Source organism: Nelumbo nucifera, chromosome 3, assembly GCF_055504915.1.
Source record: "Nelumbo nucifera cultivar China Antique chromosome 3, China Antique-T2T, whole genome shotgun sequence".
Taxonomy (NCBI): Eukaryota; Viridiplantae; Streptophyta; class Magnoliopsida; order Proteales; family Nelumbonaceae; genus Nelumbo; species Nelumbo nucifera.
In genome coordinates, this window is record NC_142651.1 from 19,665,330 (window position 1) to 19,681,068 (window position 15,739).

At 38.7% G+C, this 15,739-nt stretch overlaps 2 protein-coding genes across 3 annotated transcripts; one reads left to right on the forward strand and one right to left on the reverse strand.

Moving 5' to 3' along the window:
- The first annotated feature begins 3,940 nt into the window (after window positions 1–3,940).
- Window positions 3,941–8,993, forward strand: LOC104600406 (6-phosphogluconate dehydrogenase, decarboxylating 2-like). 2 transcript variants are annotated; one of them, XM_010263347.3, is made up of 3 exons: window positions 3,941–4,209; window positions 5,395–6,860; window positions 8,244–8,993. In XM_010263347.3, exons 2-3 carry the CDS (start codon window positions 5,404–5,406, stop codon window positions 8,257–8,259), a joined length of 1,473 nt encoding a protein of 490 aa, XP_010261649.1. In that variant the 5' UTR covers window positions 3,941–4,209; window positions 5,395–5,403; the 3' UTR covers window positions 8,260–8,993. The 2 variants fall into 2 exon arrangements, with proteins under 2 accessions (XP_010261649.1, XP_010261635.1); XM_010263333.3 differs by lacking the exon at window positions 8,244–8,993 and adding an exon at window positions 7,205–7,806.
- A 5,086-nt stretch (window positions 8,994–14,079) lies between these two features.
- On the reverse strand, window positions 14,080–15,644 carry LOC104600431 (uncharacterized). Its single transcript, XM_088902106.1, has 2 exons — window positions 14,918–15,644; window positions 14,080–14,782 (listed from the first exon to the last, which is right to left on the reverse strand). Exons 1-2 carry the CDS (start codon window positions 14,939–14,941, stop codon window positions 14,309–14,311), a joined length of 498 nt encoding a protein of 165 aa, XP_088758232.1. The 5' UTR covers window positions 14,942–15,644; the 3' UTR covers window positions 14,080–14,308.
- Between the last annotated feature and the right edge of the window lie 95 nt (window positions 15,645–15,739).

Sequence of the window (15,739 nt, forward strand, 5' to 3'; positions counted from 1 at the left end):
CTACCCGAAGGTATGAAGTAGGCATACTCCCCAGGCAAGTTGTAATAGGTAATAAGGGATTGGAGCCCCTCATGCGTCATGGTCGAGGGACCGAACTTGTCTAACGTCCGACCTCGACAAGAGGTGGACGCCAAGTTACCAGAGGCGGCTCGGCCTACGGGTTCGAACTTTTCCTCGAGCTCTAGCTCCGGTTCGCTAGGACCATCAGGGGATGCAGCTCAGTTCGTAGAACCTGCATCTGACCCCCTTGAAGAACCGTTTGAGATATCCGAGCTAGACATCGGGGAGAGAAGATGGATTCCAAGAAAGTACTCACCCGGAAAAATGCTTGAACAGACTACGGGAACTTGAACACGAGCAAAAGACCTTGAAGGCGAACTAAAGGAGGAAGATTTGGCCCGACCTCGTAACCACTCAACACGTGGCAAAGGCAACAGTTCGGCACAACAGCTCGCCAAGGCACGAGCTCCGAAAGGAGGAACAAGTGGTCCGAACTCCCCGTAAGGAGCCCGAGCTCTCCCTTAGGCCCCGAGCCTTACGGACACAAAGGGCAACAACCCGAATTGGTCTACCCTAGGGCAGTTCGGGCCACACCACTGTCTGAACTCAAGACTTCACCTCGCACACCACTCTAGCACTTTGCCCCCGGGACACCGAACTAAACAAATCGTACCTGACACTGAAGGAGTCCGTATCCAGGGGCGGCGCACCTGACTGACTTGGGATCTGACACTTGACAGCCGCATTCCAATGGCCACCTGCCACCGCCATCTCTAGTTACAGAGACGGCTCCGACAAGGAGCAGTGGCGGTTCTGTCCCAGTAAAGGTGATGACACCCGAACTGGCAGAAGCACAGAAGTAATCATACTCGACCTGACAGAGGCCTCGGAGTGAGTGCGCGAGGTGGTTATAAAAAGGCTCTCTACCCCCCGAGGACAAGGTATGTGAAATTTGCGCCATCTGGTTTTATCTTGCCTTTGAGAGAATACTAACTTGAGCTTCAGAGTGATCTCGCTGGGTTCCTCCCTGGAGATTCCCCTCTTTCTTCTCCGTTTCAGGCCCCCCTGTTGCTCCAATTAGAGGCAAGGTCATTGACAGTTAGGATCGACCGGATTGCGCACCATCAGTAACCATTAATTTTTATTGATTATTTTAATTTTTATTAAAATTTAATCATTTTATTATTTTTAATAGTTATTAATTATTTTTATTAATTTAATTATGTTATTTATTAACTATTAATTATTTTTAGTAATTATTATCACTTATTATGTATTCAATTATTTTTTATTCATGTTAGTTCAATATTATTAATTATTAATTAGTTACCACTAATTTTTATTGATGATTTCAATTTTTATTAAATTTTAATAATTTTATTATTTTTTATAGTGATTAGTTATTTTTATTAATTTAGTTATGTTTTTCTACTAATTATTAATTATTTTCGTAATTATTATTTATTTTATATGATTTTAATATTATTTTGAATTTGGTAAATTATTTTATATGAAATATTACAAATTGAGTTCAAATTTACCAAATAGTCTACTTTAAGGGTAAAATAATAAAAACATAGCATTTCAGATGTTAACAGTTTGGTCAAACACAAACAAACCAAAGTATTTAGAACCTCTAAAAAGTAAAAAAGCATCAATGCCTCTTTTCAGATTTCAGATAGTTTTAATATCTTTTTAACACTTCAATTTCGATTTATCAAACGCCACCTAACGCTGTATTTGATTTGATAGAAATTAAGAATCAACAACTTTTCATCAACTTTTTAATATTCTTCATAAATCAAACCACACATAACCCAAAGGCTTTAGAGTCCTTATGCCTCTAGAGACCGTGTGCTTCGATGGCTTTGGTACATTGTTTTGAAAACAAGACCAGAGTGACCACTCACCAGACTGCTGCCCCACTTGAGCAGGAGCGAGGAGGAACCACGTCTTCACATCTTTCTACTTTTATCATTTTATAGAGGTTTTGACTTTTGATCACTAAACCACTTATTAAAACTGAATTGAAAAGTTATTATTTTTTTCCTTTCAATGTTGGATCTGGATTTCAAACCATGAACCAGACATCCTTGTGGTTCAATGTTTGGTCCGGATTTCAAACCATTGTTATTTGTAACAGTGGGATATCAAACCATGAACCGGGCAGCTTTTTGGTTTAATGTTTCTATAAGATATCAAAACCAAACTATATAACCCATTTGAACTTGACAAAATAGTTTTCTTTGGTTTAGAGAACTTTTGAATTTTTTATAATCAACCAAGCTATCTGGTTTAAGCAGGAAAAACATGAACTTACGGGCCGGATTTCAAAACACTAATGCTTTATGATTCATACTTGATCCAGATATCATACTTATTAGAAATATGGGGTCATAGAAATTTGAAGGAGAAGTTCTGAGACGTGTCTAAAGATATTATATTCAGAATGTTATTTGTCCTCACTCAGATTTATTAAATTTATTATTAGGTTTAGGGGCAGAGCCAAGGGTGGCAGAAGAGACCCATGACCCCTATACCTTTAGACTTCCTATAAACACATTTAAATTCCACTTGTATTTTAACCCCTTTATCCATGTTTCTTAGCTTTTGGCCCCCTCAAGAAAAAATTCTAGCTCCATCCCCTGATTGGGTTATAGGTAAATCTGTTTCTAGGATATAACAGAGTCTTGGGTGAGAGTCTTCAACTAACAAAGTTAAAGATTTTTCGAAAAAATCTTTTGTGAGACAGTAGCAGAACAAGCAGAGAGAGACAATAGTGATTTTTGAAAAGCTTATGTGTGTATTTACTTAATTCACGCTCCTTAAATAATTTTTGAAGAATCATAGTATAGAAGAAGGTATTGATTCAGAAAAAAATTCATTGAACAATCACAATTTCAAGCATTATGATTATTAAAATGGTAATTAATCATTAATAACCGTTAACTTTGAATAATACTCATGATCACGTGTTCAAACATTTTTTTTAATGTAATTAATCAATCAAATTCCATTAAATTTAATCTCTAATAAAATTAAAATCCAACCAAACCAGACACTTAAACTGGATAAAGCAGAATCATAAAACAGTTAACAGGAACACCATTCCAGTTGAACAAGGATCATTAATTCGATTCAGGACGTAGACTGACGCAATGGCATTCGTCATTCCTACCTACATTAAACGGGTCGGATCCACGTAGATTAGGTCCAGAAACTTACATTAGACACGTTGCAATTTAATAAAGCAAAATTCGCCACGTTTCCCGACGGACAAATCCAGCGGCAAACTCTAAACCCGAATAAAAATCCAAATTTGCCACTTCTAGTCATCATGTGGGTGTGGGACCCGGTGTCCTAGATCTAGTCGGTGTACGCTAGAGTATGGTGTAGAGCAAAACAGTAATTTCAATTAATATTCTTTTATCCAAATAAATTGATACACTTAATAAACAGGGAATCATAGATTTGGACGATTGGAATATTCGACTGCGCATGGACGTACTGTAATACAAAGAGCTGGCACTACTACATCATTCTTTCCATCACCTCGCAGGTTGCAATCTTATTATCCCATCCCAATCGTTCAACCTGTCGCCTCGCACCTATCGCGTCCCATCCAATAAATATTTGTAAAGACGAAAGTGCCCCTAAAACCCAAACTAGTCAGTGGGTCGGGCTAAATGGCAAACTCACACTAGCCTCAATGGGGTTTGGGCTCCGGTTTGTTTACATGGGCAGCATTTGCATACATAGGCATGGCTGAGTCCTGAGTGCAGTTGGTTTCGGGTTAGAATCGATTCGAGTCGGGTTTCGCGCGGGTAAAATGCCGTTCCCAACCTGACCCGTGGGCCGTGGGCCGTGGCGTCCCTACCAAGTACTAACAACGTTCAAACCGGAGAGGGGAGGAGGTAGCAGTCAAATACTTAAATGCCAAGGCGATCAGCGGGAACGGGCCTTGCACTGACTGAATCCGGTTTCGAACGGGAAGGGAATCGAGTGGTTGAGGGGGGAAGTGGGAACTGGGTAGTCTCAATTGAGTACCTTGGGTTCGTGAAGCATAAATAGTCGAATATTTGAGCTTTTCAAGCTTTCCAGTTATATAATTCTGTTTAAAACTTCGTTTTCTGCAATACCCAGATTTTCGGTTTCTGGGAGTGGATTGGTTTCTGAAGTAATCTCTGATTCTTCACTGAGGAGTAAAAGGTTCGGTTCTTTCTCTTTTCTGGGTTTTGCTGTAATTGCATTAAGTCTCTTTTAATTCTCTCATGTTCTTTAATCTGTTGGACGGTTCTAGTTGACAATTGCTGATACGGTTCCCCTTCTTCTGTGCTTTGGTCTATTAATCATACTTTTTTCCCTTAATTGGGTATCGCTTGGATGATTTATTTTTCGTATGTGGATCGTTAAAAATTCTTAAAAGCCATACCTTTTAAGTGGAAAAGGATCAGAAAGTTGTAGGGCCTTTTGTTTATTATCTTTAGGTAATGTTAGAGGAGATTTTCTCGTGACTTTCTTGCAGAATGTACACTTCTCTTGTATTAACGTACTCTTTAGTATGGCGGGTTTTGATCCAGATTAATATATCCTTTTCTTCTCTGAAAAATGGGGGCTAGTCGTTAGTTGAATTTTCTTTTCAGGCTAATTTCTTAGAAGAGCATTATGGATTTGGTTTGTCAGAATCACGATTTTTTCCCTAAACGTATGTGCGTGAAGTTAATTGAAGGACTAAAATTCCATTGAACATTGTGAATTTGTTACTAGATTCTTGTTGAAGTCCCATCTTTGCTTACTTTGCGAGTGTCTAAATGCTGGGTTCTTTTCTCTTCCTTTGTTTTCTTCATACATCCCAGATTGTTCATGTCATTCAATCTGATGGATATTTCATCAACAAACACTCAAGTTCTCTGATATTGAATGTATGTGGGCTTCACTTGGTCAAAAGAAAAAAAAAAGATGCCCAAACTGATTTCTTCTCATAGAATTAATACTTCTTGTGTTAGAAAGTACGACTTTTACCTTTGTAATGTTTTTCACACAATATATTGGATCTTTGTGCTACATTTCTGGCTCAATTTGCACGTAAAGTTAGGGTAAATGAATGATCTCCCAGAATATGCTATCTTCTGGTGTTTGGTTGCATGTAAAATGGTCAAGGAAAAACATTTTTCAGTGATTAGTATTTGTAGGAAAATGGCATTCCTTCCAACCCCCTATGTATCATTTTTTGAAACCATTCACATTCAATTTCCAACTTAAGCCAAACACTAGGAAAATGATTTGATATCCTATTGTATATCATTGAGCAACTAATTGCAGATTTTTATGTCTTCAGAAATGTGATATATCAATTTGCCAGATTTCCCACTGATATTCTCATTCTTCTAACAGGAAAAACAAATGGCCGTGCCTCTTACAAGAATAGGTCTTGCAGGGCTTGCTGTTATGGGACAAAATCTAGCCCTCAACATTGCTGAGAAGGGATTTCCAATTTCTGTTTACAACCGAACCACCTCCAAAGTTGACGAAACTGTTGAACGAGCTAAAAGGGAAGGAAACCTCCCCTTGTATGGCTTCCATGATCCTGAATCCTTTGTTCGCTCTATCCAAAGGCCTCGAGTCATAATCATGCTTGTTAAGGCTGGGGCTCCTGTTGACCAAACAATAAAAACCCTTTCTGTGTACATGGAAAAAGGTGATTGTATAATTGATGGTGGTAATGAGTGGTATGAGAACACTGAGAGGAGAGAGAAAGCCATGGCTGAATTAGGTTTGCTCTACTTGGGAATGGGAGTTTCAGGTGGTGAAGAGGGTGCCCGAAATGGGCCATCTTTGATGCCTGGAGGGTCCTTTCAGGCCTACAAGTACATAGAAGACATACTTCTCAAGGTGGCAGCTCAGGTTCCTGACAGTGGCCCTTGTGTTACTTATGTAGGCAAAGGAGGATCTGGAAATTTTGTTAAAATGGTTCACAATGGGATTGAGTATGGAGACATGCAGCTAATTGCAGAGGCTTATGACGTCCTAAAATCAGTTGGAAAGCTTTCTAACGAGGAGTTGTGCCATGTCTTCTCAGAGTGGAACAAGGGGGAACTTCTGAGCTTCTTGATTGAAATCACTGCCGATATTTTTGGCATTAGAGATGACAAGGGAGATGGGTACTTGGTTGACAAAGTTTTGGACAAGACTGGAATGAAGGGTACAGGTAAATGGACTGTTCAGCAAGCTGCTGAGCTATCAGTTGCTGCTCCCACAATAGCATCATCTTTGGATGCACGGTCCCTTAGCGGGTTGAAGAAAGAAAGGGTTGAAGCTGCCAAGGTTTTCAAATCAAGTGGAGTTTGTGGCATCTTGACTGAGCATACTATTGACAAGAGGAAGTTGATTGATGATGTGAGGCAAGCTCTTTATGCATCCAAGATTTGCAGTTATGCACAGGGAATGAATCTGATCCGTGCTAAGAGCATTGAAAAGGGGTGGAACCTGAAATTGGGAGAGCTTGCTAGGATTTGGAAAGGAGGTTGCATTATCCGTGCTGTGTTCTTGGACCGTATTAAGAAGGCCTATGACAGGAACCCAGATCTTGCAAACCTTCTAGTGGACCCAGAGTTTGCAAAGGAGATCATTGAGCGACAATCTGCTTGGCGAAGAGTTGTCTGTCTTGCTATCAACTCAGGTGTCAGCACCCCTGGTATGTCATCCAGTCTTGCATACTATGACACTTACAGGAGGGAAAGAGTTCCAGCAAATCTGGTCCAAGCGCAAAGAGATTACTTTGGAGCTCACACTTATGAGAGGATTGATGTAAAAGGATCCTTCCATACTGAGTGGTTCAAGATCGCTAAACGATCAAAGATGTAAGCTTTTGTTTGTGTTCTTCTACCTAACCAAATGATTGTACCTAATAATGTTCCTTTGAGAGTTGGAACTAAATAGTGGGGTAGAGTTTCACTATGTTATTTAGTGGAATCATCTGTTCAAATTTGAGTAATGGAATATTGTCAAACTGTGTGCATTTTGCTTAGTGTGACTGTCTTCCGCATACACTAGCTCATAATGTTGGATTAGACATTACTTAAACTTCTGTTTCTTTTGTTTTGGTGTTTATTCTATATTTCTATGGATTCCAGTCATGGTGAAACTCCAATTCTTTGTTTGTTTTCAAACAATGGCAACTATTAATTCCTGTTTCATGTGGCAGATGCCCTCTTGATCTGGTTGTATATGCTAGATTTATTCTTGGATCTATAGCCACATGCCTATCCACAGATATGAATTAGATTGATAGGTGAACTTGTCTTTCACTGGATGATTAGAATTCACTCACTGCTGCAACTTCTGAGATATGGCACATCAAGCTGAAGAGTAATCAAACATCTCAGATTTGGCGACTGCATATGCCATCTGTAAACGAGTCCACAGTTTTTTATTTTTTCGTGTGGGAGGAATGATTATCTGCAACATGAAATTTTTATCAATGACCACGAAGAAATGGCTGTTGGTTCAATTTTCCTGCGAAAAGAAAACACACGCACACAGACCAAAAAAAAGTAGACTGCAACTTGTCTCTACGTTTGATGGGCTTATGTTCTTCTATTAACCTATTATAGGTCCTGCTTATACAGAGTTCGGGTGTCTTAGGAATTCTATTTGGCCATTTCTCATGTTTCAGAGCCTGAACTCTCTTGTATGGAATTTGTATTGCATGCGATTTTGTTTGGTTCAGGTTCTGAAGGTTCGGCCATGATAACATGCCTTTTGACTGTGATCCTCTACTGAACAATATAATCTTGAATTCCATGACACTGGACCATTAGTTTTTAATTTTTCTTTTTTAATTACACATGGGGGTTCCACCTGAACAGCATCTATACTCAAGCTAATTACTGCATTACTGTAAATTTTGTTATCTCATCATGCTTTCATAGATGTATCCCTTGCAGGCTTATCCCAACACTTGCCTGCTCTTTTGTGAGAGTATGGCCTACTTTCAATTAATACCATGGATGCCAATCTATTTTTCTATGTTGAAGCTCTTCATTCAAGCAATCATAATAACCTTGGATGATCTCTATACTTTCTCTTGAAATCAATCTCTTGATTTCACAAGGGAACCCGAACTTGGTTGCAAGATCACCATTCATATCGCAGGCTTCTCCATATAGTTTAATGCATAGAATGAACAGTAATCAATCTTGCAAATTGATGGACGCTTAAATTTTGGGTTGTACTGGATGCAGGGATCTGAAGTTCTGAAACACTGGAAACAGACCAGGCTGCTAAGTGACTATTTGATCTTGAGTCTTCTGGTGTTAGAAGCGCTTAAGCAGCATCAAAACCATTCAACCTTTGAGTCCCCTAACATTGGAGCTTATCAATGTGAAGGATTTTATCTGCCTGCATGATTCATTGGGTCATTTCTTAACTTGAGCATCTACAGGGCCAATCTACCAACAACCCAGATGAAGACATGGGATCTCATGTATGGAATCTGTATTGGACAATTAATGGGCTATGTAAGGTCCAAGTCTAGGCGCTCAATATATCATTTCTTACTCGCTGCTCTCTGACTATGGCTCTCCCACGTAAAATGGTCGATCACAGCTCTTTAATTTATCCATGGAGACCCATCTAAACAACATTTATTATCATGACAGGCCCATCCAAACAACATTAATTGTCATGACAGCTTAGCTCATCATACTACAGATTTTCAGAGTTGTGCATCTCTGTCTGGCTGATCCAACACTCGACACTCACCACTCACCACTCACCACTCCCCTTTTTCTGCTACTCTTTCATGTCCATGGTGTACTGGGGAGGGCTAACTACCATTGCATTGAATGAATATAGCCTACTTCCTTTGCATTAATACTACCTGTTTCTCCACTAACATTTATTTTCCAGCTTTTGTACAGGCATTGAACTTTCATTTCTCTTAAACTGTACTGTAGTCTGTAGAGGGGCCAGAGCTCCTACTCTGTCTTGGTGTATATTGTTCCCTGTCCTATCATTCAATGTTGTCAAACTCAGACCAGACGTAGAACCATTTTGGTCACTGGGTCATGGGTCAAATGGTCCGACCATCTGGTTCGATTGTTTTGACTTGCTTGATAAAATACAAAAAAATCAAAAAAAGAAATTGTTTTCCAAGTTTTCTTTTAAACCTAATTGACATCAAAGAGAGCATAAAACACTCGATATTAGAGGTCATAACACGCCTACTATTAAAACATGTATTTGGATAATTAGGAATTAGACAACCCAAAAACCATTTTGTTCTGAAAATCCTTTCAACCGTCTGGTCCAATCCGAATCTGAACACATTGCTATTACTTAATTGTTTGTACTACTGACCCTACTAGTATTTACTACTACTGCTACAACCATTTTCTTCACACAGACATCTCTTGAGGGATTCATGGACATTAGCTATGATTTTATGTGGCAGTACATTTGCCGTATGGTCTGTCGGATTGCTTGGTTCATGTCACCATTTACTGTGCTTTTAGCATTAGACCGAGTGTCTGAGAGTGCACTGTGTACATTGAAGAAAATACTGTGGATGTTAAGTCCAGCTAGCATAGTTGGAAAAGTCTAGGAGGGTTGAAACCTGGGCCTGAGATTGGGTCCACCTTCTTCACCAACAAATCATCAAGCTCCCTAAGGCTGTGTTTGGTTTGAAAGAAAAAGTAGGGAATGGAAGGGAAAGGTACGTAGGAAAACCCATATAAGGTTTGTATAGGTTTCCCTAGCTCCTTCCTTTCCCTACCTTATCTTTCAAACCAAACACAGCCTAAAAGAAAGAAAATGTGGATACAGGTCAAAACCAGTAAGAGGGCAGCCTGAGTCATCTTTCTGCATCCATTCTTCTACTAGTTATACATGGTTAGCTTATTTATCTATGGACTGCTTTTGTACTTTCAATCAAGTAATATTAATGTAGAACAGTAGAAGTCTAGAAGATAAGATATTCTTCACAACTCTTTCCTTAACTTGAGAATTAATTTATAAAGTAATTTGATGCAAGCTTGTCGCCATCTCAGGTTCCTCTAGAGTCTGCCTACTTGGACTGTCTTTTTCATTTTCTCACATCACGGCACGTCTGTGTCTTATCTTACATTGCCCATATGATCAATTATTTGGAGATGCCTCATAAAATGTCTGGTGCAATGCAATAGAGACTCGTTTATATCTCTTATAGTTTATACCCTTATTACCCAACGAAAATAATTCTGAACTCTTTGTCATTCTGAAGATCTCTTATGGGTCTAAATGTTCAATACTTGAACAATTTATAAGGAGGAAACATGTTCAGAGGTTTATTTCAATGAGCATAATCAGATTCTGGTCTCCTGCTTTTCCTCTCTTGAATCCTCAAGGTCAACCTTACAAATGATGGAATTAAATGTTGTCACGCCTCTGAAGCTCTTACAGTCTTACCAAGGGCCCTGCCGTTGGTAAGCTATTACAGATGGCGCGCACAGAGTCCAATATCATGGTGGTTTGACTCATCAGCTGGGCCGGCATCCTCATATATATATATATATATATATATATATATATATATATATATATATATATATATATATATATATATATATATATATATATATTTTAGTTAGGTCCAAACCAGTGGGCTGGAGTTTTCTCAGTTTAGGTCTGGACAGGTGAAGTGTGGAGTATGGTATCCGGATCTCCTGCCTACAAATTCTTCCCACATCCCTACTCACACGATCCTACGGCCGCACATTGGGAGCATCTCGCCATGAATGACAAAGGATGTGTTCCCGATGTGCGAATGGCATATGGGGAGAGCTTGTGGGTAGGAGATCCAAGCTCGGAATATGGATCAGGGATGACCTGCTTTGCCCCACTCTTTATTGGGGCAGGTTTGGTAATGTCTCTAATCAATCAACTGATCAAAGTTAGGCTTGGGTTCAGGTTCCAAAATTTCAACCACCTCTGAATCCCTGATGGATTATAGTTGGGCTCCATTATGATGTGCACTCCATGTATTGTCATAGTCATACCATGAAGACTAGTGTTTAATATAGATTTCAAATTTTCTTAGTTTTATAATTCTTTTTATTAAGATCTTTACCATATAATTTAGATAATTCCCTTCATTAAGTTAGACATTCAAAGAAATACAGTAAAAATATAATTAAAAATCTAAATGTCTTTTCATCCTTTTAATTGCACATACACATGCACTTCTCTTATTTTTTTTTTATATCTTATTTCACTTGCCGGGTCTTTTGACCGGAAATCGATCGGATCATCTGGTCTTCACAGTAGATATTCCCAATGCACGGCTGCAAATGAATGTGAGGAACAAATTAATCTGATCTCTATAAGGTGGGTTAGGTTTAGGTAAAGGTGAAGCACGTTGGATCAAGTTCAAATTAACCCTAGTCATACTCTAAGGCTCCGTTTGGTTTGTGGAAAGATTTGGGTGGGATGGGATAGAAAAGTGTAAAAATTTATACTTTCATTGTTTGGTTTTATATATAGGAAAATAATGGGAAAAGCATTGTTCATCATCTCCTACCTTTGGACAGTGCCACCGGAGATAGTAGTTCGGATTAACAGGTAGCAGTAGATTGTTTGGACTAAAGAGAAACCTAATTTTCCTATTCGGAAGAAGAAGAAAAAGGAGGAAGGGGAGTGATTGTTCATCATCTCCTACCTTCGGACTAACAGGTAGCAGCAGACCGAACCCCCATCTCTCTCCATTTCTAAATCTTACTTGCATATTTCTCTCCTCCCTCCATCCTCTTCTCCGTTTGTTAGTCCTGTGTCGAACGTCTCTATCGACAGCAAGGGAAGAAGTACACCAGAGTACCAGAGCCGTTGGTGAAATCTCATCGAACCACCTCCTGCTTCTGGGTTCGAACGGGGAAGAGGAGGTAGCAGACGCCAATGGTTTTGGTGCGATCCCTCCAACTCTTGCTTCTGGGTTCGAACGTCTCTGTCACCAAACCAGCTCCTGCTTTTGCATTCTCCACACAAGACGTCCCTCACTCCCTCATCTTTCTCAAAATTTTCCATCAGGATCGCACAGTTTTGGTACGGCCCCAAATCCACGATTTTAGGACCTGACATCCCACATTTTTCTCATCCCATCCCTCTCTTTCCCTCAAAACAAATGAGAAAAAAAAATTGGAATATTCTCTTTTTCTCATCCCCATCCCACAAACCAAAAGAAGCCTAAGTCTCTTCATGGTGTTCACACCAATGCATTAATTATTATTACTCCTTTCAGAAGAAACATATACCACTGTATATATGTGTTGTAGTAAGGTACATAGTACTACATTTATTCTTTGCCACGACGAAAGGCAGCTCTATGATTTATTCACCAAACTGGGGGTTGAACTTGTTTTGTCATAAAGATGCGTCCTTGGTTGAAGCCGATACGAAAAACCCATCTTTTATATTTGTGGGGGTCACTAGCGGCAGAGACAAGAACTACATATGATCACCATAAACTTAGACCATATATATTACAATGCAGGATAATCAGGTTTAATGCGCAATGCCACTGCCAGACTAGCTATATAGTATCGGGCTCTTGAACAAGGAGACGTTTGCAGACTGAATTCCGTTCTTTGACTTCTTTTCATATCTTTAATTTGGTGGTGTTTCTTAATCAGGAGTTAGATTGGTTCTTTCTACTTTGATGTGATTGTTCAACAATTGATGTATGTATATATGTTGCCACAAGGCTCCATTAATTTTCTTTTTAAGTCGTATAGGTTGAACCAGTACACATCTAAGTTGTGTACTCGAGGGGTAATTCTTTGTAATCTGGGTTGGTCTCGATTCCAGGAGTTTGATCGGGTGGCATATTCAAGTCTAAACTCCAAGTGAGATAGATTGCAACATGAATGTTTTTGTTTTTCATTTTTTTGAAACCATCACATCAGATAAAAAAATATGTTCTTCAACACTGTTTTTGTTATCAAAGGCAAAAAACAAGTTGGCTATGTTTTAAAAAACAATACATGTTTTTGAAACTCATCAAAATAATGGTTTTTAAAATAAAAAATGTTTAGAAACTATATGGTTTATGGAATATTATATTAGATAACTAGATGAAAACATGTTTTTAAATCAGGAATTCGAAAATATGTTTTTGGTTTCAGTTTTGAAGAACATATACACATCCAAGATCAGATTTTTGCGTTTTAGTTTTGAGTAATAATCTGATTTCAAATCAGATGGTTTTGATTTATTTTTGGAACTAATAATTCATGTTGGGGGCACACCTCTGGCCTCACCTCTTAGTCCTTTTAAAACCATTAAAAAAAGATCTCATTAAAGAAATCAAATTTTATTTACCCCATAATTTTTAAAAAATTGAAACATTTTCAAATCACATAACTGAGGGCACATTTATCAATTTTATGAAGACAAAACTCATATATTATATTATTAAGGGTATTTTTTACTAAAATAATCTATTTGTCTTATCAATTCCGTCTCTTTCATTAACAAATTAAACCTGTTTTAGTTTTGTGGACAAAGGAGATAGAAGGTAAACCCAACTAAACCCCAGTTGAGGTATCAGTAATTTACCATTTTCTTTTTTTGAAAATGAGTAGTTCCCGGCCCTTTTTCCCTTTTCAAAACTAGGATTTGCCCATATATCGATCACATCCCCCACCCACCCACCCACCTAATTAATCTTCATTATTATTTGTAGTTCTGCTCCAACACGGATATACTACAAATGAACTTTTTTTCAGGTTAGTAAGCTGGCATCATCAAATACATGGTGCCATGGTGCTCTGCAGGAAGCTAAGCTACCAGCTAGTTGTGCCGTGGGCTCCATCTTAACCTATCTATCCATATTTCACGCAGAAGCAGAAGAAAAATTCTAACTTGCAATCTTACATTGAATAATATAATTGGAAAAGCACAGCTAATTTCCATTAATTTTCCAGTGTTTTATATCAGTAAAAAACAATGTAAATTTTATTCCTGGTTCATCAATTGCCTACGATGAATCTACATCTGATTTCTTAAAGCCACAGTTTGAGCTACAAATTGGATACTTGCAGAGAGACGTAATAATAAAAAACCAACTCATTCAGAATTGTGTTTGCATCGTCCAGACACGCATAAGTTTGGCTATATATCTGACCCTAATACTGTTGAAGATTCAACTATTATACAGGAAGCATAGAGCACAGACATAGATTATAGTCTATATTTTGCTCATCTGATCTGACAATCATGGCCAGAAACATGCTACAGTCCTAAAAGGAAATCTGAGAAGGAAATTAATAAAATGTCTCTATTTTCCTTTCTTGAACCAGGTAGTTTTTCTTACCTTTGCTCCATTCTGAACATGACTGGTAGCACTGTTTGCTGGCACGGAGTCTTCTTTCTCTTTTCTTGTTCCTCTCCTTTCCCCTCCTTTTTTCATGTTTCTGTGAGAACTTTTGTGTGGATAGTACTCGTCATCAGCCTCATCCTGATCATGCTCCAACCTGCCCACGCCATGGCCATCCTCACCATGCTCAAATGGATGTTCACGATGACTGGGACCAGTTGAGGCATCGGAAGCCATGGAGTCATCACTGTCGTTGTCGTCGTCGCTACTGTTGCCGTCGTTACCGTCATCATCTTCTTCTTCATAATCATGGTGATCATCATCGCCATCATCATTATGTATGGGGGAGGCAATATACATCGTCCATCCAGATTCACTGCTACTACATTCTTCTGTACCTCCAAAGAGTTGGGAAGACTCCATTACTGTAGGTAGCTAGAGGAAGAGAAGAAAAACAAGAAAAAATGGACAAAGAGAATGCAAAGCTTGGAGTTTTTAAATGGGAAACCGGAGAGCTATATCTAAACTGTAAGACCAGATATCCTAATCATCTGGGAAACCCAACGATACCTTTATTTCTCTGACCCTCTCCATCAACCAAAAGGCAGCTTCCACACCAAGAACCCTATATCGATCACAACCCGGTAACTACATAAAATTAACCTATATTATTCAATAGCTAGAACCAAAGTTCAGCACCTGGACATCCTAACACCATTAACTCTCGGGCTTTTAATCAGCGGGGCCAGCTTTTTATGCAGACAACAGAGAAACCCATCTCACAAAAAGAATAAAAGCCCAAGTTCTTAAATTTGATAGAACCGGGGTTGCTCGGTTGGCCATTAGATTTCACACCTGAAAATACAATCTTCTTTATTTCTCTGCCTTTGTCATAAATAAAGAGGCAGCTTTTAATGCAAACACACAGATGAACTTGCTCCACAAAGTAGAGAGAATATGAGATCCATGCCCTTAAATAGGGTAGAGCCGGACACCTTCACTAACTACATGTATTTATCTTTCGCAACTTTAATTCTGTCTTGTCATCGCCAAATGGGTCAGCCTTTTTTATGCAAAATGCACAGAACCCAACTGGATTTTGGGCTTTCAGATGAGGCTGGGTGAGATCATGAGGTTGTCAAGAGGTTCAATATCATCAGTCTGATATTGTTCCAGTCTCCACAAATTAAGAAGGCTAGTGTCTTTTGTGTCATGGGCGATGAACATGGAATTTAATTTTTATAATACTTTGTTTAGGTATTATTTACACAGAAGAAGTATTTTGTGATTGTTGAAGTAATCATAGTTGCTGTGTTTCAATTATATATAATCGTTCTTTTATATATGTTGGATAAACAGTGCACATTTTGGCTGAGTTGCTTTCATTTTTCA